The following is a 16419-nucleotide window of genomic DNA, read 5'->3' as shown; positions in this document are numbered from 1 at the left end:
TTTTTCATTTATCACTTGGTTTGCGAAGAGCGTCATTCTTCGATAAACTAAGGCTGGTGAGCTACATGTAGATATGAGCATTTACGGAGTTGGTCCGTTTTCTGTGATGTTTCACTGTGCGAGATCGTGGAGTCCACGACCTTAATGAGCCTGATTTATGATTATTCTTGGCTTGAAATGAATCCAGATATCCATCAAAGAACTTTCTTCTCTTTCATTTTGACTGACGTATTTTTTTGAATTTGTCTTTAGCTACTGAGGGGAAATCTTGCTCTGTGTGCAACTTTGCTGCGTTGCAGGCCCATTCATCCCCAGCACAATCAACCATTGATTAATTTGACTCAAGCCAATCAAGCATACTGGAAGCGACACATTTTTACAGATCGTGGATTGCGCCCAGGTGTCTACCTTCCATGTTTTAATTGACACTCATAGACTACGAGCGCATGAGCTTGCAGACATATTCCACTTTGCATCTATGGATTCCTACAGCATAAACCAGAGGAGATCTTGAGCATATACGCGTTTCATAATATCCGCTGGGCAGAACTCAGACAATGACTTCTATACATGATACTTTGGCACTTCTTTCTGTTTCCCGATCAATGATTGTGAAACATCCGATTAGGATCTTGGGACATAAGGAAAGCGACATGATGTCAGATTGATTTGCACAAAACATAGTACATACACTGTAGCGCAGCCTCGATAGCCGAAGTATGCGCAGCAAATATTGGTATCAAAGCAGTTGAAAGGACAGGAGAGCATGCCCGAGAACAATCTTTTGGGTTTCCCACACTGATGCGATGGGGACTTATTCGTCATTCCACCATGGGCAGTGGCGGGCAATATATCTCCTGCCAATGGCTAATTCATTTTCTCCAAGCTCGAAAAAAGATAACGCGGCATTCTATGAAGTTCAATTACTCCATTTTCTCGTAATCAAATGCCGTTTATTGGTCTTCGTAGCCCTGGGGGATCACACGCGGACCCTGCGGGACTGTACAAATTGAGAAAAGTGGTCAGTTTTTTTGTTTCAACGTCGACTCAACAAAGCATTGAAGCCATGATAATGGAGGATTGGGGTCATACTGGGATATGTCAGAGGAACAGGCTCGGGGTCGACATCACCAAGCGCGTGGCGGATGGGAGGAATAGTGGCCAGGAAGACGGGGCCAGACAAGCCGAGGAGACAGGCACCCATGTAAGCTGGTCTTTCGTGCGCAGCCCAGCGGAGGTAGCGGAAGGGAGTGGACCAGAACTGAGGGTTGGACATGATTGCGAGAGGTCGTTGACCACCGGTCGGGGATTATGACGGGTTGAGAAAGAGGTCGAAATCTGATCAATTAAGATCTGCTGTATAGACGCACACCAATGCAGCGATGCGCAGGTCTGCTAGTTGGTTGTTGAGTGGTAGGGGCGAGAGCGAAGAGCAAAATTGCAGCCGTGGGGAAGAAGTGAAGTTGAAGTTCGGAGATGCGGACCTAGCGCACTCGGGTCTTGGCACTCGCCCATTAACACGTCGCCCTTTCTGGCTATCTATACACCTCTGACTTCCACGCCTCAACTTTCCTTATTCCTTTCCTCATTTTGAATTGAACCCGTTCTGCTGTGCGGAATCTGTTCAAGATGCGGTGGTGCCTTGCGTTGCTAGTCTGCTGCTTCTTGGCTGCGGTAAATGCGCTGAGTAGCTCCGGCAGCCGTTTGCTGGCGGTTCTCGAAGACACAGACCAGAAAGACCTATACTCTACACTGTGGGCTGATCTTGAAGGTAATTGCAATCGCACTATAATAGAGCTCATATGCTGATACTCAGATACCAGCCCGCGGATACGATGTTTCGATTGAGTCCCCCAAAAGTGACGAGCTTGCTCTGTTCAAGCACGGCGAAAGAGCTTACGACCACCTCCTGATCCTTCCCCCCAAGTCCAAAGGTGAGGAGTAATGACCCAATTGGTGCGGTAGCAAGTTAATTGACTGAATGGTACAGGTCTTGGTCCCTCTTTGACTCCTAAGCACATCGTCGATTTCATGAACAAGGATGGCAACATTCTCCTCGCCCTCTCCGGAAAAGCGTCCACATCCAGTGCCGTCAGCTCCCTTCTCCTCGAGCTCGACATTCACCTCGCCAATGACCGCTCCGCTGTCGTCGTCGACCACTTCAACTACGATACCCTCTCGGCCGCTGAGAAGCACGACGTCCTAGTCCTCCAGCGCCCTGGACCCCTCCGTCCTGATGTGAAGGCATTCTTCGACGGCGAAGGTGTTCTCGCCCTCCCCCGTGTCGCTCCCCAGACTCTGGGTGGTGAGAGCGCTCTCCTCGCCCCGATTCTTTCGGCCCCCGCTACCGCCTACAGCTATAACCCCAAGGAGGGCATGCCCGCACCAGAGGACATCTTGGCCACCGGATCGCAGCTGAACATCGTGTCTGCTATGCAAGCACGCAACTCAGCCCGCTTCACCGTTCTCGGCTCTGTGGAATCCCTCGAGGATAAGTGGTTCTCGGCCTCTGTCAAGACCCCCAGCGGCACCGAGTCCCCCACCGTGAACCGCGAGTTCGCCAAGCAATTGACTGCTTGGGCTTTCAAGGAAACTGGTGTTTTGAAGGTTGACAAGGTCGAGCACCGCTTGGCTACCGAGGGCGCAGAGCTCAACCCCTCCATCTACCGAATTCAGAACGAGACCGTATGTTGATAAATACTGCTATGGCCATTCACAAGCTAATCCCATTTTCTCCATATACAGGTCTACAACATCGAGGTCTCAGAATATGTCTACGACAAGTGGGTGCCATTCGAGGTTCCCGGCAATGACGAGCTCCAACTCGAGTTCACTATGCTCTCGCCCTTCCACCGTCTGGCCCTGAAGCCTGTCGGCCGCACTGATACCAGCACCATCTTCGGTGCTCAGTTTGTGACTCCCGATCAGCACGGTATCTTCTCTTTCCGTGTTAACTATAAGCGACCTTTCTTCACCGCTATCGAGGAGAAGCACGAGGTCACCGTCCGCCACTTCGCCCACGACGAATATCCTCGTAGTTGGGTTATCACTGGCGGTTGGGTCTGGATTGCTGGTCTTTGGTCGGTGATTGGAGGATTCTTGGCGTTTGTGGTTGTCTGGCTTTACTCTGCGCCTGTCACAGACAAGCTTAAGAAGACTCAGTAGATTTATATCTACCTTATATGCACTGTACTGTTTGTCTATGAAGTTTCTTGCATGAACCCATTTCCAAATCAACAAATACATGATCATACATATGAGTTGAGTTTTGCTGATAGTTGTGGGCCTGGTTGTGTGAGATCATGTGGGCAATCCACAGCTGTGGCCCCTCCCTGTCTTCTAATTTGGGAGGCTTTCGCAGAGAATGTATTGTCTCCGTAATGTAGTTGATCCGCACTAACGGTGATGACGGGGAAGTTCCTGGGGGCTGCGAAGTGCACGCAAAGGCGTACGTGAGTTGTCGTCCTCTTTGGGAAGTCACCTGTCGCCAGGTATAAATACCTCTCCCCTTCTCTTCTATCCTTCTCTTCTTCTTTCCTTCTCCTACATCTCATCTGGCTTGGGCCTATCCCTTCCAGTTGGGTCACAGACGTCTGGCTTTGGATCCTTGGGCCCACGGGGTACACAGTCACTGTGGTCACCATCAAATACTATAATCTCGTGCGAGTCGGCGGGCAGGTGAAGTAGTAGGGAGCAATCCCGAAGCGCATTACTGATCCTGTGTAGCTACCCACGAGATACATTTGTAGCGTGATTGTTCGCTTTGTGACATTGGAGCTTCACATGCCGGGTATCTTGTAGGCATATCAATCCCATGCTCCTTGATTCTTACTTTTTATACGCGAGTGATTCTTGTAAAACGGCCTTGAAGCATTCCACTGGGATGCACTAGACCTCGGGGGCTTTGCGCGCCCCAGGCCTGCTCAAGTGAGATGAAACCACATGCACCACAGCCACCTGGGCAGTGTTCTTGGGACGATGCCCACAATCTGCATGGACATGTTGTAAGACCGGGGACTGACTGTCTGCATCTGTACCACTGGCACGCCGACAAAGCACTGTGACCTTGTGTCTCAGATATTCCTTCACTTGCGAACTGACCACTCAGCGTAGTGAGTATACTTGATTGTCTTAGGGCTACGCGGGAAAAACCATTGTAGAATAGTAAAACATAGTATCGATTGCGGATATCAACGACCACAGTCGACCTTAGAAGAAACGAGTATGTGAGGGGAAATGTATGGTTCAAGTGTAACCGAACTCCGGGCCATGCCAGCATGTAATCAACCAATTCAAATATCCTTACAGGCCACGGGTCTTCTCGGGGTCCATTTGGACCTCGTCACCATTGAGTTCCTTGACAGTCTGGTATGCAGGCCCTCCGGCGTAGAGCTGACCACCCGAAGCGTTGCCGGACTGTCCGCCTTCCACTTCCTGGGATAACGCGATGGGCTGATTACCGCGGAAACGTTTGCGCATGTCGATCATGCCGCGCCTGTGCCGAAGAGAGTTCCAATATTAGTCAACATGATCTCGCGCCCCTCCGGTATTCATTGTTCCCCAACACTCGGTCTCGACTCACTTGCACTCGCTGAATCCTTTCCGCAGCTGCTGACATCTCATGGGTAACTCCTCGGCGAGAGGAGAACTGAGGCACTCACGGGGCGTGTGACGCTGGACCATGATACAATCCGATTCCTGAAGACATTGGGCCAATGCCTTTCCTAGACATTTGGAACTTATGATCAGCATGTGCTTGAAGGGTTGCGACACGGGTCCAGGTGCCTCCTGAGCGTGATGGGCTTTGGAACAGCGGGATCACGGGAATTGAGACAACGTACGAATATCATTGCATGAGCTCGGCATGTTGTCGCTGTCTTGTGGACGAATGCGCAACCTCACGCAGGAACAGACGTGGAACGGGCAAATTTGGGTTGTCGGTAATCTCGACGATGATTGGTTGTTGGGCCTAGACCCCGGATGAGATAAGCAACTTTCACATGCGGCCCTGAGCAATGACGTCGTGACCCTTTCATCTCTTTGATCCTCGACTCTTTGCGCTCGACTCTTATTGTTGCAAAGACCTTTCAGTCGGACATATGCATATCATCCATCATGTCGCGCGTTCCATTCATTGGCAGATTGTTCTGGTAAGAGCTTCGACTCCTCATAGAAGAAGCCGCAACTGATCGTGTTGATAGGTTTGAGTACCTGGCTTTATTCGGCTCATTGATACTGGTACTGCTTGAAACGATTATACATCTGATAACATGGTGCCTCCGTGAGTATATTCAAATACCCCTGTTGCCATAGGAGACTACAGAAGCGAGACTAACCCCTAGCCAGCGAGCCCTATAATCAGGTTCTGCTACGAGCAGTCCAAAGCGCTCTTTAATCTGCTGATCCCAACGGAGTCTCGTCAGAGGCGCACGAAAGAAGAGGTTTTTGCCAATGCCATCGCAGATGCATCGGATTTCACCGAAATATGCGCCCTTTTTGGTTACCAAGCCGAGGAGCACATTGTACAAACAAATGACGGCTATCTTCTTGGGCTACATCGACTTGCATATCGAAAGGGGGAAGAACACGTTCGTGTCAATCAAAGCCCCGGCGGTATCCAAAAGAAAGTGGTATATCTTCACCATGGGCTTCTCATGTCCAGTGAAGTTTGGGTGGCCTTGACAGACGAGCAAAGATGTCTTCCCTTCCAACTGGTGGAAAAGGGATACGACGTATGGCTAGGAAACAACCGTGGAAACAAGTACTCGAAGAAATCCATCAAGCATTCACCGGGCTCGAATGAGTTCTGGGATTTCTCGATCGATCAATTCGCCTTCTCGGATATCCCAAACAGCATCGAGTACATCCTCGAGGTCACAGAGCAGCCATCGCTATCATACATTGGATTCTCACAAGGAACAGCTCAGGCATTTGCTACGCTGGCTATTCACCCGCTGCTAAACAGGAAGATCGATGTCTTTGTGGCACTCGCACCTGCTATGGCCCCTTCAGGTCTACGCAATCGCATTGTCGATTCCCTCATGAAAGCATCTCCTGACTTCTTGTTCTTGCTCTTTGGTCGTCGCAGCATTCTGTCATCAACGACCATGTGGCAGACGATACTCTATCCACCAATTTTCGTGCGAATCATCGATACAGCTCTCCGTGCTTTGTTCAACTGGAAGTGTCGCAACATCAAGCGTACACAGAAGCTAGCTGCGTATATGCATCTATACTCGTTCACCAGCACCAAGTCTGTCGTGCATTGGTTCCAAATCATTCGCCACAAAAACTTCCAGTTCTACGACGATGAAGTCTACGCTCCATTTAGCATTGCTGCCAGCGAGCGCTTCTACAAACCCGTCAAGTACCCGACCCGCAATATCAAAACTCCCATCGTACTGCTCTACGGCGACAGCGACAGTCTTGTCGATATCGGAGTGATGCTGAAGGGTCTGCCACATACTACAGTCGCGCAAGCAATCCCTACATACGAGCATCTAGACTTCTTGTGGGCCTCTGATGTCGACCGCCAAGTCTTCGGTTACGTTTTCGATGCGCTCGAGATCTATAGTCGTGGCAGCCCCGGCGCTATCAGCACAACATCGGGTTCCCCTAGCAAGCATGTGAAGGGGTTCTTGACTGACGCGCGCGCTTCCAACACTTCAGCCTCACGCAAAAACCACGTCGTAAACGGTGTGCACGGGGCTACTGTGTAAACCCCGCCTACGCGCCGTGGGAGTACCTGCATACTAAGCACGTTGGACTGCGTGTCGCCCATTTAGGTATTCGTCAGGCGTCAAGTGGTCTCATTGCCTTCTGTAAATAGCGAAATAGCGACTTCATGTGTGCATGCTATAATCCTACAAGCCATATACTCGAGATGCATACTTAGTTCGGCCAGCTTGGACATATGTTTCCACTTAGATCTCCCATCCCCGCACAGTTAGTTTCTTGCCGTGAACATGTGGATCAGCCAACGCGTTGTTTCATCGTTGCTCTCAGGTGGATGTTACTTTTTGTTTGTGTATGAATTTTACGGAGTAGAACACTGTTGTTTCAAAGCAAAATAAGAAATACCGTCTAAAAGACAAGTAGCACACTCAAACACTAGCTAGACACAAGCACATTACACCAGTGCTGGACACTGAGCTAAACCATCGATTTTGCTAGCCGCTTGCTCCGACGTCTCGCATCCACCCAGTTCCCATGCATTCCCAACTCCCAGGTACTTGTTGACCTAACGGCTTGAGTCCCGGAGCTTGAAGCATCCGAGTCAAGTGAGGCCTCCGACCTGGTTCTCTTCAAGTTCCTCCGTTTAGGTGTCTCCGGATCGAGGTCGGTGTCGGCATCGGTGTCGGCCAGCCACCTCTGAAGGGCATCCTCTCTGCGTCTCTCAGCTTGGCGGAGAGAATCTGTGGGTTTGGGCCTAGGATCTCGCTGGGTCGGCTTCATCTCGACCGGTTCTTCGTGCTTCCATCTCATTCCAGGAAGTATGCCCCATTTCTCATTCCAGATTGTTCTTTCGACCCAGGTCTTTTTGACGTTTTCGTAAGCTATGGTATTGACATTTGGAGTGGTAAGAGCCAGGGTAGCTTCATCTGGATGGTCGATTTGAAATCTTTCACGCTCCTTCGAGACTTGATGTTGATGCATGAATTGATAGAAGGGCCGAGATGGTTCGTAATTCTTTTTCTGTTCAACCGATCGCTCAGTGTCTTCTAAGCTTGTGTCAACGTCCGATTGAATCAGCTCTAGCTTCGGTTCCTGCAACTCAGAGACTGTGTCTGGCTTGGACACTGTATCAGGGGTTGCTCTGGACTCTGATTTGGTGTCCGACGACCCTTCGTGCATCCATCTCATCCCAGGAAGTATACCCCAATGCTCCTCCCAGATTGCTTTTTCAATCCATAGCTTTTTGACGTTCTCATAAGCCGTGGTATTAATATCTGGGGCGGTAAGTGCCAGGGTTGCTTCATCCGGACGGTCGGTTTGGAATCTTTCACGTTCGTTTGATAATTGGTGTATGAACGGATAAAAAGGCTCAAACAAACTGTAGTTTTGTCTCTGTTCATCCAGTTGCTGAATGTCTGGTTGTCCATTTGGGTGTTCATACGATTTCTCCGGCCAATTCCACCAAGAATCCATGACAAATGAGTATCCTTTCACGGGTACCTTGTCCTCTGACTTTTCGTGCATCCATTTGTGTTCATAAAACGGCCACCATCCTTCCATCCAGATTCCTTGACCTTTCCAATCATCATGGATCATGCACCGAGCAAGAAGGCGAGCATTGATTCTCGCGTTGATGCCGAAACGCGGTTTACGCAGGATATAATCTTCCATGTCGGCTACCTGATCCAGCCATTGTGGATAGGGGCGTGAAGGGTCTGAGTCTACCCGTTCAATCGGACAGGGGCGCTCTTTGATTACCGTTGAAGCTCTCCAAGTTGAATCATGTGCAGTTGATGGTGGTGAAAATCTGTCGATATGTTCACAGTCGTGTTTTGTTTGGGGGTGGTCCACGGAAGCTGGTTCCGCAGAAACCGATCTAGCGAAAAATCCTTCCCACCCAGACATATTGAGAGAAATATTTTTGGCAACGATACAGCATCAATCGTACCAGAATGGGTTCAATAAGTAGTCGAACCAAGAGTGCTTCCAACGCAGTCCTAGGATGATGTCAACGGCTAGCCCTGGAGGATAATACTAACATGGCCCTAGAAGATGGATGCCAACGCGGTTACGTGCAAACCTCCCATAGCCAATAGATAACCACATATAACTTGAGCTTGCCAGTATATATTATAGCCAATCAAATGGAGAGGTTCTATCAAAGCGCCTAAGGTCAAGGATATTGGGCGAGGCGCTTGAACAAACTTCCTCAGGGTGACAAGCAGACCGTGTACTTGCTCACTCGAGTCATGTGTCTCGTTTCTATTTGAGGCTGCCCAGGTGATCACTTGAGTAATCCTGACACCCAACTTGGAATCATTCCATGACTGGGCTTGGAGGTACATTCTCCTCACCTGTTTCGACTGACGCCTACTTCATCTAACGAAAGGCTATAAGTTCTAAACACAAATACACCGGCCCCAATGGTCCCGTGTAAGACTTCGGGCTGGTCTTGCTTACTTCAAACTAGAAGCTCGATCTGTTAAGCGCTTGCTCCTGCGTATATGAGAATTTTGATTCTCTTGGCCGTGCACAGCCATCAGACTGGCGTTTTTCGTATCCTCGGCCAGATTATTAGGTATGTTCGACCGATATTTCCTAGTTATCCTGCGTTTTGGTGCTCTTTGCTCCATGTCATCAGTGGTCGATTTCCTTTTGCGAGGTCCTTGAACACGTCTTGGGGCCTTGGATTGTGCATTGGCTGGGAGGATGTGTTCCCTTTCGGCACGAAGTGTATATTCTTCATCAACAGAAGAGAACCGTCGTAGGTTAGCGGGAGACATGCGTTCTGCGTCAGCAGGAACAGAGTCTCGGCCCAGACCGACAAGGCCAGGATCACACTGCCGGGGGACATCATCGGTAAGTTTTTCCGGCTCTGGCGCCGGAGCATTTTTAGGCATTTCGAAAGGTTGTTCGTGTTTCCATTTCATCCCAGGTATTGTGCCCCACTTTTCGTTCCACATCCCAAAGGTCTTCCAGTGATTTTTGACTATCTCATAGGCTATGCTGTTGATATCTGCATTGTCGAAGGTCATGGTGGGCTCGTTCGGGTCTTCACGTAAGAGTCGTTCACGCTCTTTGGATAATTGGTGGATGAATTGGTGGAACGGACGAGAAGAATCGCGATTATGCTTCTGTTTATCCGTTTTCTCGGTGGCTTCTTGTGATCCAATGCCATGATATGACCCAGCCGACTTTTGCTCCGCGCTCTCAAAACCAGAGGCGATATTGGTATTGGGTGCTGGAACAGTGTCTCCTTCGGATTCAGAGGCAGAGCTAGGTGCCTCCTCGTGCATCCATCGATCCTCTGGCATTTGATTCGGTTTGCTGCCCCATTTCTGGTTCCAAATTCCTTGCGCTTTCCATTCCTCCCTGACCATATCATTGGCAAGTTCCTCACAACCTTGACTCTCGTGAGGTGAAGCTTCTAGCCCGTGCAATACAATTTTGGTCTGACGCTCAAATTGTCGACCGGGGATTGAGCTTTTCCAGGCTGTCATCGCATTCAATCTCGCGAGATTTCCGTTTCGCCGCCCAAGCTTTTTTGCGATGTCTGCTTCTCCAAGCACTGTATCTCCCGAATCATCCGACAAGAGTACATCGTCTTTGTCAAACCGCGTCCGGTCACGTTCAAGTCGCGCAGGGTTGTTCGCAAAGGCACTAAGTTTATCGCCGAGAGTATGTAGCTGGTGTCCGACGTTCAACTCGTCTGGGGAGGATCTATTTCCGATCGTTTTTCTCATGACTGACAGATGGTTTACCACGATAAGATCACAAGCAGAGTTCCGAGAGACAGTAAGTAGATGAGATAGGGGGAAGGGGAATGTCAAGGATGGCGGCCCCGTCTGACGTGGGCGCTAACATGCGGCATTAGCGTGTGAATGCTTAGGTGGCTGCTCAACCGACCACTCATGTTTCTGCTATAGCCGTCGATGGCCGAGGTCTTTCAGCTAACCTCCATGTCATTTGCTTCTTTCGATGTATGAATTAATCTGTATTATTTGTGTTTCTTGAAACCGAGAATATCCAAGGCTCCTGGGGTGCGGCGGTTAGGTGCAAGTTTGGTAACAATATGTTGAACAGCTAGGGCTATTTGAATGATCGCCTTGAAACCCTGAACACATCACCTCTACCTAATTATTCAGGATGTCTCTGCCTCAAGAATCCGATTTCCCCTTTATCTTCTCCCTTTTAGCTCTCAACGACCGAGCAGAAGATGTCGTCAACCACCCTTCGAACAAGCGGCTTGCGTGGACGAATAAGGATGGCACAACCCTACTCGGCATCGAGTTTAACCCGATATTGACGCCTCTAAAGCGTCGGTCTACTATTGCAATACTCGGGCGGACAGGGAGTTCCGACATCGTCATCGAAGGGGACGAATTCTCCAAGATCCATTGCTCGTTCGAAGTTCACCGGGATACCAACATAATCATGCTTCATGACCGATCGCAGGCCGAAAGCACAGACTTCTTCGGTGAGGATAGCATACCAATTGACGAAAATGACGATCACAAAATTCGCAAAGGTGGCGAGCGCAAAGTGGCCGTCCATCCGACATTGAACACGTCCCTGATGATAGGCAATGTGGAGTAAACCTTACTGATGTTCAAAATGATCTGGCATTGTAATATCGAGCAAATGACGAAACAACTCCAAGATCGAGATAGGATGGAAATCGACGAGGATCCCCAAGAAGCTTGGACACAGGTCATACCGGACATTGAGAGATTGCCGGACACAGTTCTGCCATCTCGATCTCTGACCAGGGTTCATACTCCTGGTCCTCAGGTTGAAGAGTCGATACGATACAGTATCTTGGGTGGTAGCATTGGATCTGGGAGGTTCGGAAAGGTATACAAGGCTGTGAATGTCGACACAGGGGATCTTTTTGCCGTCAAGGTCATAAAGCTACCTGAACAAGCTTCATTGGGCGAAAGGTATTGGACTGCTTTCCGACCTGAGGTGAAACAAGAGATCGAAATTCTTTCTTCCTCGAATCACGTTAGTATCAAGCCCTTTCATATTTTCCACGCCTCACTGACATTTCCGAAGCCGCACATAGTCGAATATATCAACCACCAAGAGTATAAGAATGGAACCTCTAATGCAGATATATTCATGGCCCTAAAGGACGGTGATCTTGCCTCACTGCTTCTTCGTGGTTATGTGCAATCGCCATTCGACATTGCCGACAGCGTCTTGAACCACATGCTTAAAGCATTGAAATTCCTCGCAGATAAGAAAATTGTTCATCGAGATGTGAAGCCAGAGAATATCCTGTTTACTTCATTGCCGAATGGAGAATACCACTTCCAGCTCTGTGATTTCGGTCTATGCAGCCGCATGAATCGTGCTCGGACCTTCGTTGGGACCCCGTGGTACAGGGCCCCCGAGGTGATGGGAAAAGGGATTCAGTCGACTAAGATGGATATCTGGTCCCTTTTTATGACCATGGCATGGTCATTGGATGTTAATGGTTTCCGCCAAGCTTTGCGAAACTCGCAGGGTTCTGAAATGCCCAATGGTATCATCCAGTCCACGCGAGAGGATCCAATTCTTGAACCCATTAGAGAAATGGCGGAGTTTGATCCAAAAAGGCGTGCTTCCGCGGCACAGATGTTGAAAACATGGCGGGGTGGGGGCAAAGTTAGCGGGGTCAGTGAAGTCTTACCAACCCTCCCCAACAACACTCGACCTAGGGGCGCGACCGACTCACTACCAGGAACCATTCGCGGGATCATCCCACAATCATGTCCGATTGAAGCAGTGGGAGCACGAAGACCGCTGGATAATCAACTGAGAGGAACATCAGGAAGCGGGGTGCGCAAGGCAAGAACCACACGTTCTAGTTCTCAAACCTATGTCCGTGATCTAAAAAGGCTTCGAAATCCTGGAGTTCTGAATCTTTAGCTGAGAAGTCACGGCCTTTCGTCAAAGGTTGTCGTGGATCAATTCCCATGAGCAAAATCATTTCATTGTCAGAGTTTATCAAATGTACCCCAGATTGTCACCTGAGATTTTAGTTTCGAATTGCAGTTTTTGTTTTCTTTCTTTTCTCGAGTGCATATACCCGTACAAAGACACTCTGCTCGTATGAATCCTGTGTTAATGGCACGACTGCAGTATATCCGCGAGACGAAGGGAGGAAGGGGAGAGAGAAAGAGAGACTTCTGAGCCCTACGATCGATCACCAAAATATTGATGACACACGTACCAAGATGGACTCACATCACTCCCCAGGGCTGAGCGTCGAGGCTGTTTATCATACCTAATGTGTTTCTACTTGGGCTGTCCACAGAGACTTGGTTCACGGGAGTGTGAAGTATTTCTGATAGATTCGTGCATGATGAGGATATTGACTATCGAGTAAAATACAGAATCGATCTTATTGTAAGGAGCTGGAATGATCCCACGGAGATGGACTAAATGCTGTATGCAGAATCTCATAAAGAACTTATTTTCATGATCTTCAGCTATAATTTTCATCATATTTAACATGTGTATTGGATCGGAAGAGCTTCCAACTCTTCGAGAAATGGCAGCGATCAATCCAAACGAGCGCGCCACCGCAGCGCAGATTCTATTCCGGCGCCAGAATGGGAAAGGTCTTACAACTCCCCGGGACCAATTTTGGCCGCTGCCTGACTTGATGTCTGTTGATGCCATGGACTGCACATGACGAGGCTGAGAAACGAACCTGGGCGACTCGAATTCAGGTCATAAAGTAACGAGTCGAGGATTTGCGAAGGCCCAAAGTTCATTTTAAATTGCCCGCCGGGTCACTTCTTCGAGCTCTGCGTGCCGGTCAACACAGAAGTTCCAACATACGTTTTTCCCCCCCTCTCTTTCTTTCTTTCTTTCCTTTTCTTTGTGTCAATACTCCGTATGTGTACTCAAGATTGTCAGTTTAGTCATGATTTTTTTTTTTCAGATTTTTTTTCTTTTCTTTCTCAAGTGCGCAAACTCATACTGGGCACCAATTCTCATTCGAAGGCCCGGCTAAAAAACCCATGCGTACGGAGTACGATAGGGCGAGATACTCGGTAAGCAGGACCTTCCAGGGTTGGGCGCCCTAGCAAAGCGACGGATCGGGCAGGTCACGACCGTGGCCTAGACCTCGCACCAGCAGGGCAGTCATCACATCCTCGTACAAGGCAGATCTGGGCAGTGACCACGTTGTATCGTTTGTGGACTCGAGAGCGGGGCAGTGGCTTGGCGGGAGGCACCCGATCCTTCTTTAAAGTGTTGACAATGAGTGGTACCAGAATGCAATGTGAGATGCCCAGGTGTAATTGCCACAATGCGCGCTTGGCACGATAATTTCCGGCAGAGTTTTCTAGAAGTTCAGCAAGAATGTTGCCTAAACCCACCGAAGTGGCGGTAAAAAAAACAGCGCATGGCCCTGTACGGAGTACCGAAGTGCGCTGTACCTGACTAGGCGAGCATAAACGGTAAAAGCAAGTGTGTTAATTTCCTCGTATCCACAGTGACCAAGGCCCGTTGAACGGTTCATTAGCTGGGCACAGTGATGATCTATTCTGTTTATTAACCAGTTTCGCCCTAACAAATAAGCTTAGATTTGTTGGAATGCTTGGCCCAGGGATGAAAGGTGTCAAGACGACAGCCCGGTAGTTATATACGCACGGAGGATGATATTCAGGGGTATCAAAGTAATAGTACGGGTGACAGCGCGAGGGGGTGCGCAATTCTTTCCAAGGTTGTCGTAAGCCTGTAAGAACCGACGAATAGGGCGCAGTTCGTGAAAAACTCTTTGTCCGAAGGTCCGTCTGAGTTTTGATTCGATCTAGACCGACTCCACCGAACTGTACGTAATAAAAAAATAAAGATTCAAAGAATCGAACTCGAAACCGAACCAGAACACAAACGAGCGGGAGATTAAAAGAAGTGAGATGCGTTTGGTTCGGGGCTCAGGTACGGCTCAGGTCTCAGGTACCCATGGGCCATCGTCAACAAGTCCATTCGGGTTGGTTGAATCAAAGTTCGGTCCCTGACGCTGACGACGGTTCAGCCAATAGGATCAACGGAAGTGGAGTCAGGCACATGGCCCCAATCTAGATTTTCTGGTATCGAACCGTATCGAAAGGTATCCATCGGGTATCGCTGCGTATCGACCGTAATATGAGCCCTCTCTCGCTCTGCCCCCAAATAAAACGGCGCTATGCCCTCGCCCGCGCTCTTTTTCCCTTTTGACATCACGATCAATCATACACTCTTTTTGGATATCTTCCAATTTCATTAAGGCTGAGCCTTAATTGACCACTCTCTTTAACAGTCTGTAGATCAGACTCAAAGACACACACTCTCTCTCCAAGGACTTTTGTCCCCTCAACACTCTCATTCATCGGATCATCTACGTTTCAAGCCTTCAAAATGCGCTTCAACGTCATCGGCCTCTCGGCCCTTCTGGCAGCTACTGCCACTGCTCTCCCCGTCGCCATTCCCGACGTCCAAACCGTCCAGGATATTGTCTGGGAGACCGTCTATGAGACCGTCTGGCAAACCGCCACCCCGACCAGCGAGGCCATCTCCGCGCCCACCGCTCCCCTCGCTGTCGAGAACTTCGCCGTTCCTTCTAGCACCGAGACTTCCTCGAGTGTTCCCACTGTCGCCCCGACTTCCACCGCCGTCCCTACCACTAGCGTGCCCACCCTGAGCATTCCCAGCACAACCAGCGCTCCCACCGTTGTGCCCACCCCCACCAATGCCCCCGTCTCCAGCGCTCCCGCCAGCACCAGCACTCTGAGCCCCAGCACCGTCTCCTCCGCCCCCAGCGCCACCGGCTCTGGCCTCAACATCCGCAACAACATGGACGAGACCGTTTACCTGTGGGTTGTCACCGAGACCCAGGGTGAGATGCAGACCCTCGCTTCCGGTGAGAGCTTCGACGGCCACACCTGGTTGACCAACTCCAACGGCGGTGGTATCTCCATCAAGATTTCCACCAGTGAGCTGTGTGACAGCGTCCTCCAGTTCGAGTACACCCAGTCCGGTGATGTCCTGTACTGGGATCTGTCTTCCATCAACCTCCTCAAGACCTCCTCTTTCATCACCGCCGGATTCGGTGTCACCATTAGCGACAGCTCTTGCACTGATGCCACCTGTGCTGCTGGCGATGCCAACTGCATCGAGTCTTACCAGCACCCCGATGATGTCAACACCCTGGCTTGTGGTATCAACAACGCCTACACACTCACTCTCGGTTAAGACTTGAACCATTTCTTCTTATTTACGTTTTCTTTTCTTTTCTTTTCGTTGGATATCCACTTGGTCAGGAGATTGTGGGAGTTTTTATGTTGAACAAATTGCGAAATACAAATTTCACACTTGCACAAATTGGTTTTTTTTTTTTTTTTTTGATAGATTTTAGAAGAATGATTAAATGAACGGTCGATTGGCAATAAAGCAATAAACAATCCACTAGTACTCTTACTTCCATTCTTCGTATGAGGCTCTGTGCTGTTCCGTGGGTTTCCACTGAGCCTTCCGCCTCAACAATTCAACCTTATTCGAAGTCAAGCGTACTGACCGTAGACCCATCTTGATTGTAAAAATACATGGCAAGATTCTCGAAGAAATGTCCTCTGAGGACTTCAAGTAGTTTACAGATTCCGCCTTGCTCGGTAACACAACCGAAGCTCGGTCCAACCTCAAATTAAGTTACACGGTCTCTCACAATCCAAAGGATTCACACACGATGTCCAACGTCCATCGTCCACCGTC

At 49.4% G+C, this 16419-nt stretch overlaps 10 protein-coding genes across 10 annotated transcripts; 6 read left to right on the top strand and 4 right to left on the bottom strand.

The window, feature by feature from the left end:
* Positions 1-953: 953 nt before the first annotated feature.
* N7506_002996 (NADH:ubiquinone oxidoreductase subunit NDUFA3) lies at positions 954-1276 on the bottom strand (the record flags this gene model as incomplete). The annotated part of the gene is made up of 2 exons (XM_056952291.1): positions 954-1000; positions 1093-1276. The coding sequence occupies 2 exons, from the start codon at positions 1274-1276 to the stop codon at positions 954-956; spliced, it is 231 nt and encodes a 76-aa protein (XP_056813983.1).
* Positions 1277-1629: 353 nt separating this feature from the next.
* N7506_002995 (dolichyl-diphosphooligosaccharide-protein glycotransferase) lies at positions 1630-3165 on the top strand (the record flags this gene model as incomplete). The annotated part of the gene is made up of 4 exons (XM_056952290.1): positions 1630-1771; positions 1824-1934; positions 1991-2685; positions 2746-3165. The coding sequence occupies 4 exons, from the start codon at positions 1630-1632 to the stop codon at positions 3163-3165; spliced, it is 1368 nt and encodes a 455-aa protein (XP_056813982.1).
* A 1137-nt stretch (positions 3166-4302) lies between these two features.
* On the bottom strand, positions 4303-4866 carry N7506_002994 (PET191 family protein; the record flags this gene model as incomplete). The annotated part of the gene is made up of 3 exons (XM_056952289.1): positions 4303-4495; positions 4583-4724; positions 4842-4866. The coding sequence occupies 3 exons, from the start codon at positions 4864-4866 to the stop codon at positions 4303-4305; spliced, it is 360 nt and encodes a 119-aa protein (XP_056813981.1).
* Positions 4867-5115: 249 nt separating this feature from the next.
* On the top strand, positions 5116-6719 carry N7506_002993 (sterol esterase; the record flags this gene model as incomplete). The annotated part of the gene is made up of 3 exons (XM_056952288.1): positions 5116-5150; positions 5202-5281; positions 5347-6719. 3 exons carry the CDS (start codon positions 5116-5118, stop codon positions 6717-6719), a joined length of 1488 nt encoding a protein of 495 aa, XP_056813980.1.
* Positions 6720-7152: 433 nt separating this feature from the next.
* N7506_002992 (uncharacterized protein) lies at positions 7153-8580 on the bottom strand (the record flags this gene model as incomplete). Its single annotated transcript, XM_056952287.1, has 1 exon — positions 7153-8580. One exon carries the CDS (start codon positions 8578-8580, stop codon positions 7153-7155), a length of 1428 nt encoding a protein of 475 aa, XP_056813979.1.
* A 551-nt stretch (positions 8581-9131) lies between these two features.
* On the bottom strand, positions 9132-10418 carry N7506_002991 (uncharacterized protein; the record flags this gene model as incomplete). The annotated part of the gene is made up of 1 exon (XM_056952286.1): positions 9132-10418. One exon carries the CDS (start codon positions 10416-10418, stop codon positions 9132-9134), a length of 1287 nt encoding a protein of 428 aa, XP_056813978.1.
* Positions 10419-10821: 403 nt separating this feature from the next.
* On the top strand, positions 10822-11271 carry N7506_002990 (uncharacterized protein; the record flags this gene model as incomplete). Its single annotated transcript, XM_056952285.1, has 1 exon — positions 10822-11271. One exon carries the CDS (start codon positions 10822-10824, stop codon positions 11269-11271), a length of 450 nt encoding a protein of 149 aa, XP_056813977.1.
* Positions 11272-11316: 45 nt separating this feature from the next.
* N7506_002989 (serine/threonine-protein kinase) lies at positions 11317-12588 on the top strand (the record flags this gene model as incomplete). Its single annotated transcript, XM_056952284.1, has 1 exon — positions 11317-12588. The coding sequence occupies one exon, from the start codon at positions 11317-11319 to the stop codon at positions 12586-12588; it is 1272 nt and encodes a 423-aa protein (XP_056813976.1).
* Positions 12589-13174: 586 nt separating this feature from the next.
* N7506_002988 (uncharacterized protein) lies at positions 13175-13357 on the top strand (the record flags this gene model as incomplete). The annotated part of the gene is made up of 1 exon (XM_056952283.1): positions 13175-13357. One exon carries the CDS (start codon positions 13175-13177, stop codon positions 13355-13357), a length of 183 nt encoding a protein of 60 aa, XP_056813975.1.
* A 1712-nt stretch (positions 13358-15069) lies between these two features.
* N7506_002987 (uncharacterized protein) lies at positions 15070-15903 on the top strand (the record flags this gene model as incomplete). Its single annotated transcript, XM_056952282.1, has 1 exon — positions 15070-15903. The coding sequence occupies one exon, from the start codon at positions 15070-15072 to the stop codon at positions 15901-15903; it is 834 nt and encodes a 277-aa protein (XP_056813974.1).
* Positions 15904-16419: the final 516 nt, after the last annotated feature.

The sequence above is a fragment of the Penicillium brevicompactum genome, assembly GCF_028827555.1.
Source record: "Penicillium brevicompactum strain IBT 35665 chromosome Unknown utg000002l_segment0_segment0, whole genome shotgun sequence".
Taxonomy (NCBI): Eukaryota; Fungi; Ascomycota; class Eurotiomycetes; order Eurotiales; family Aspergillaceae; genus Penicillium; species Penicillium brevicompactum.
The sequence above is the reverse complement of the archived record's forward strand: the minus strand, read 5'-3'. Positions and strand labels throughout refer to the sequence as shown.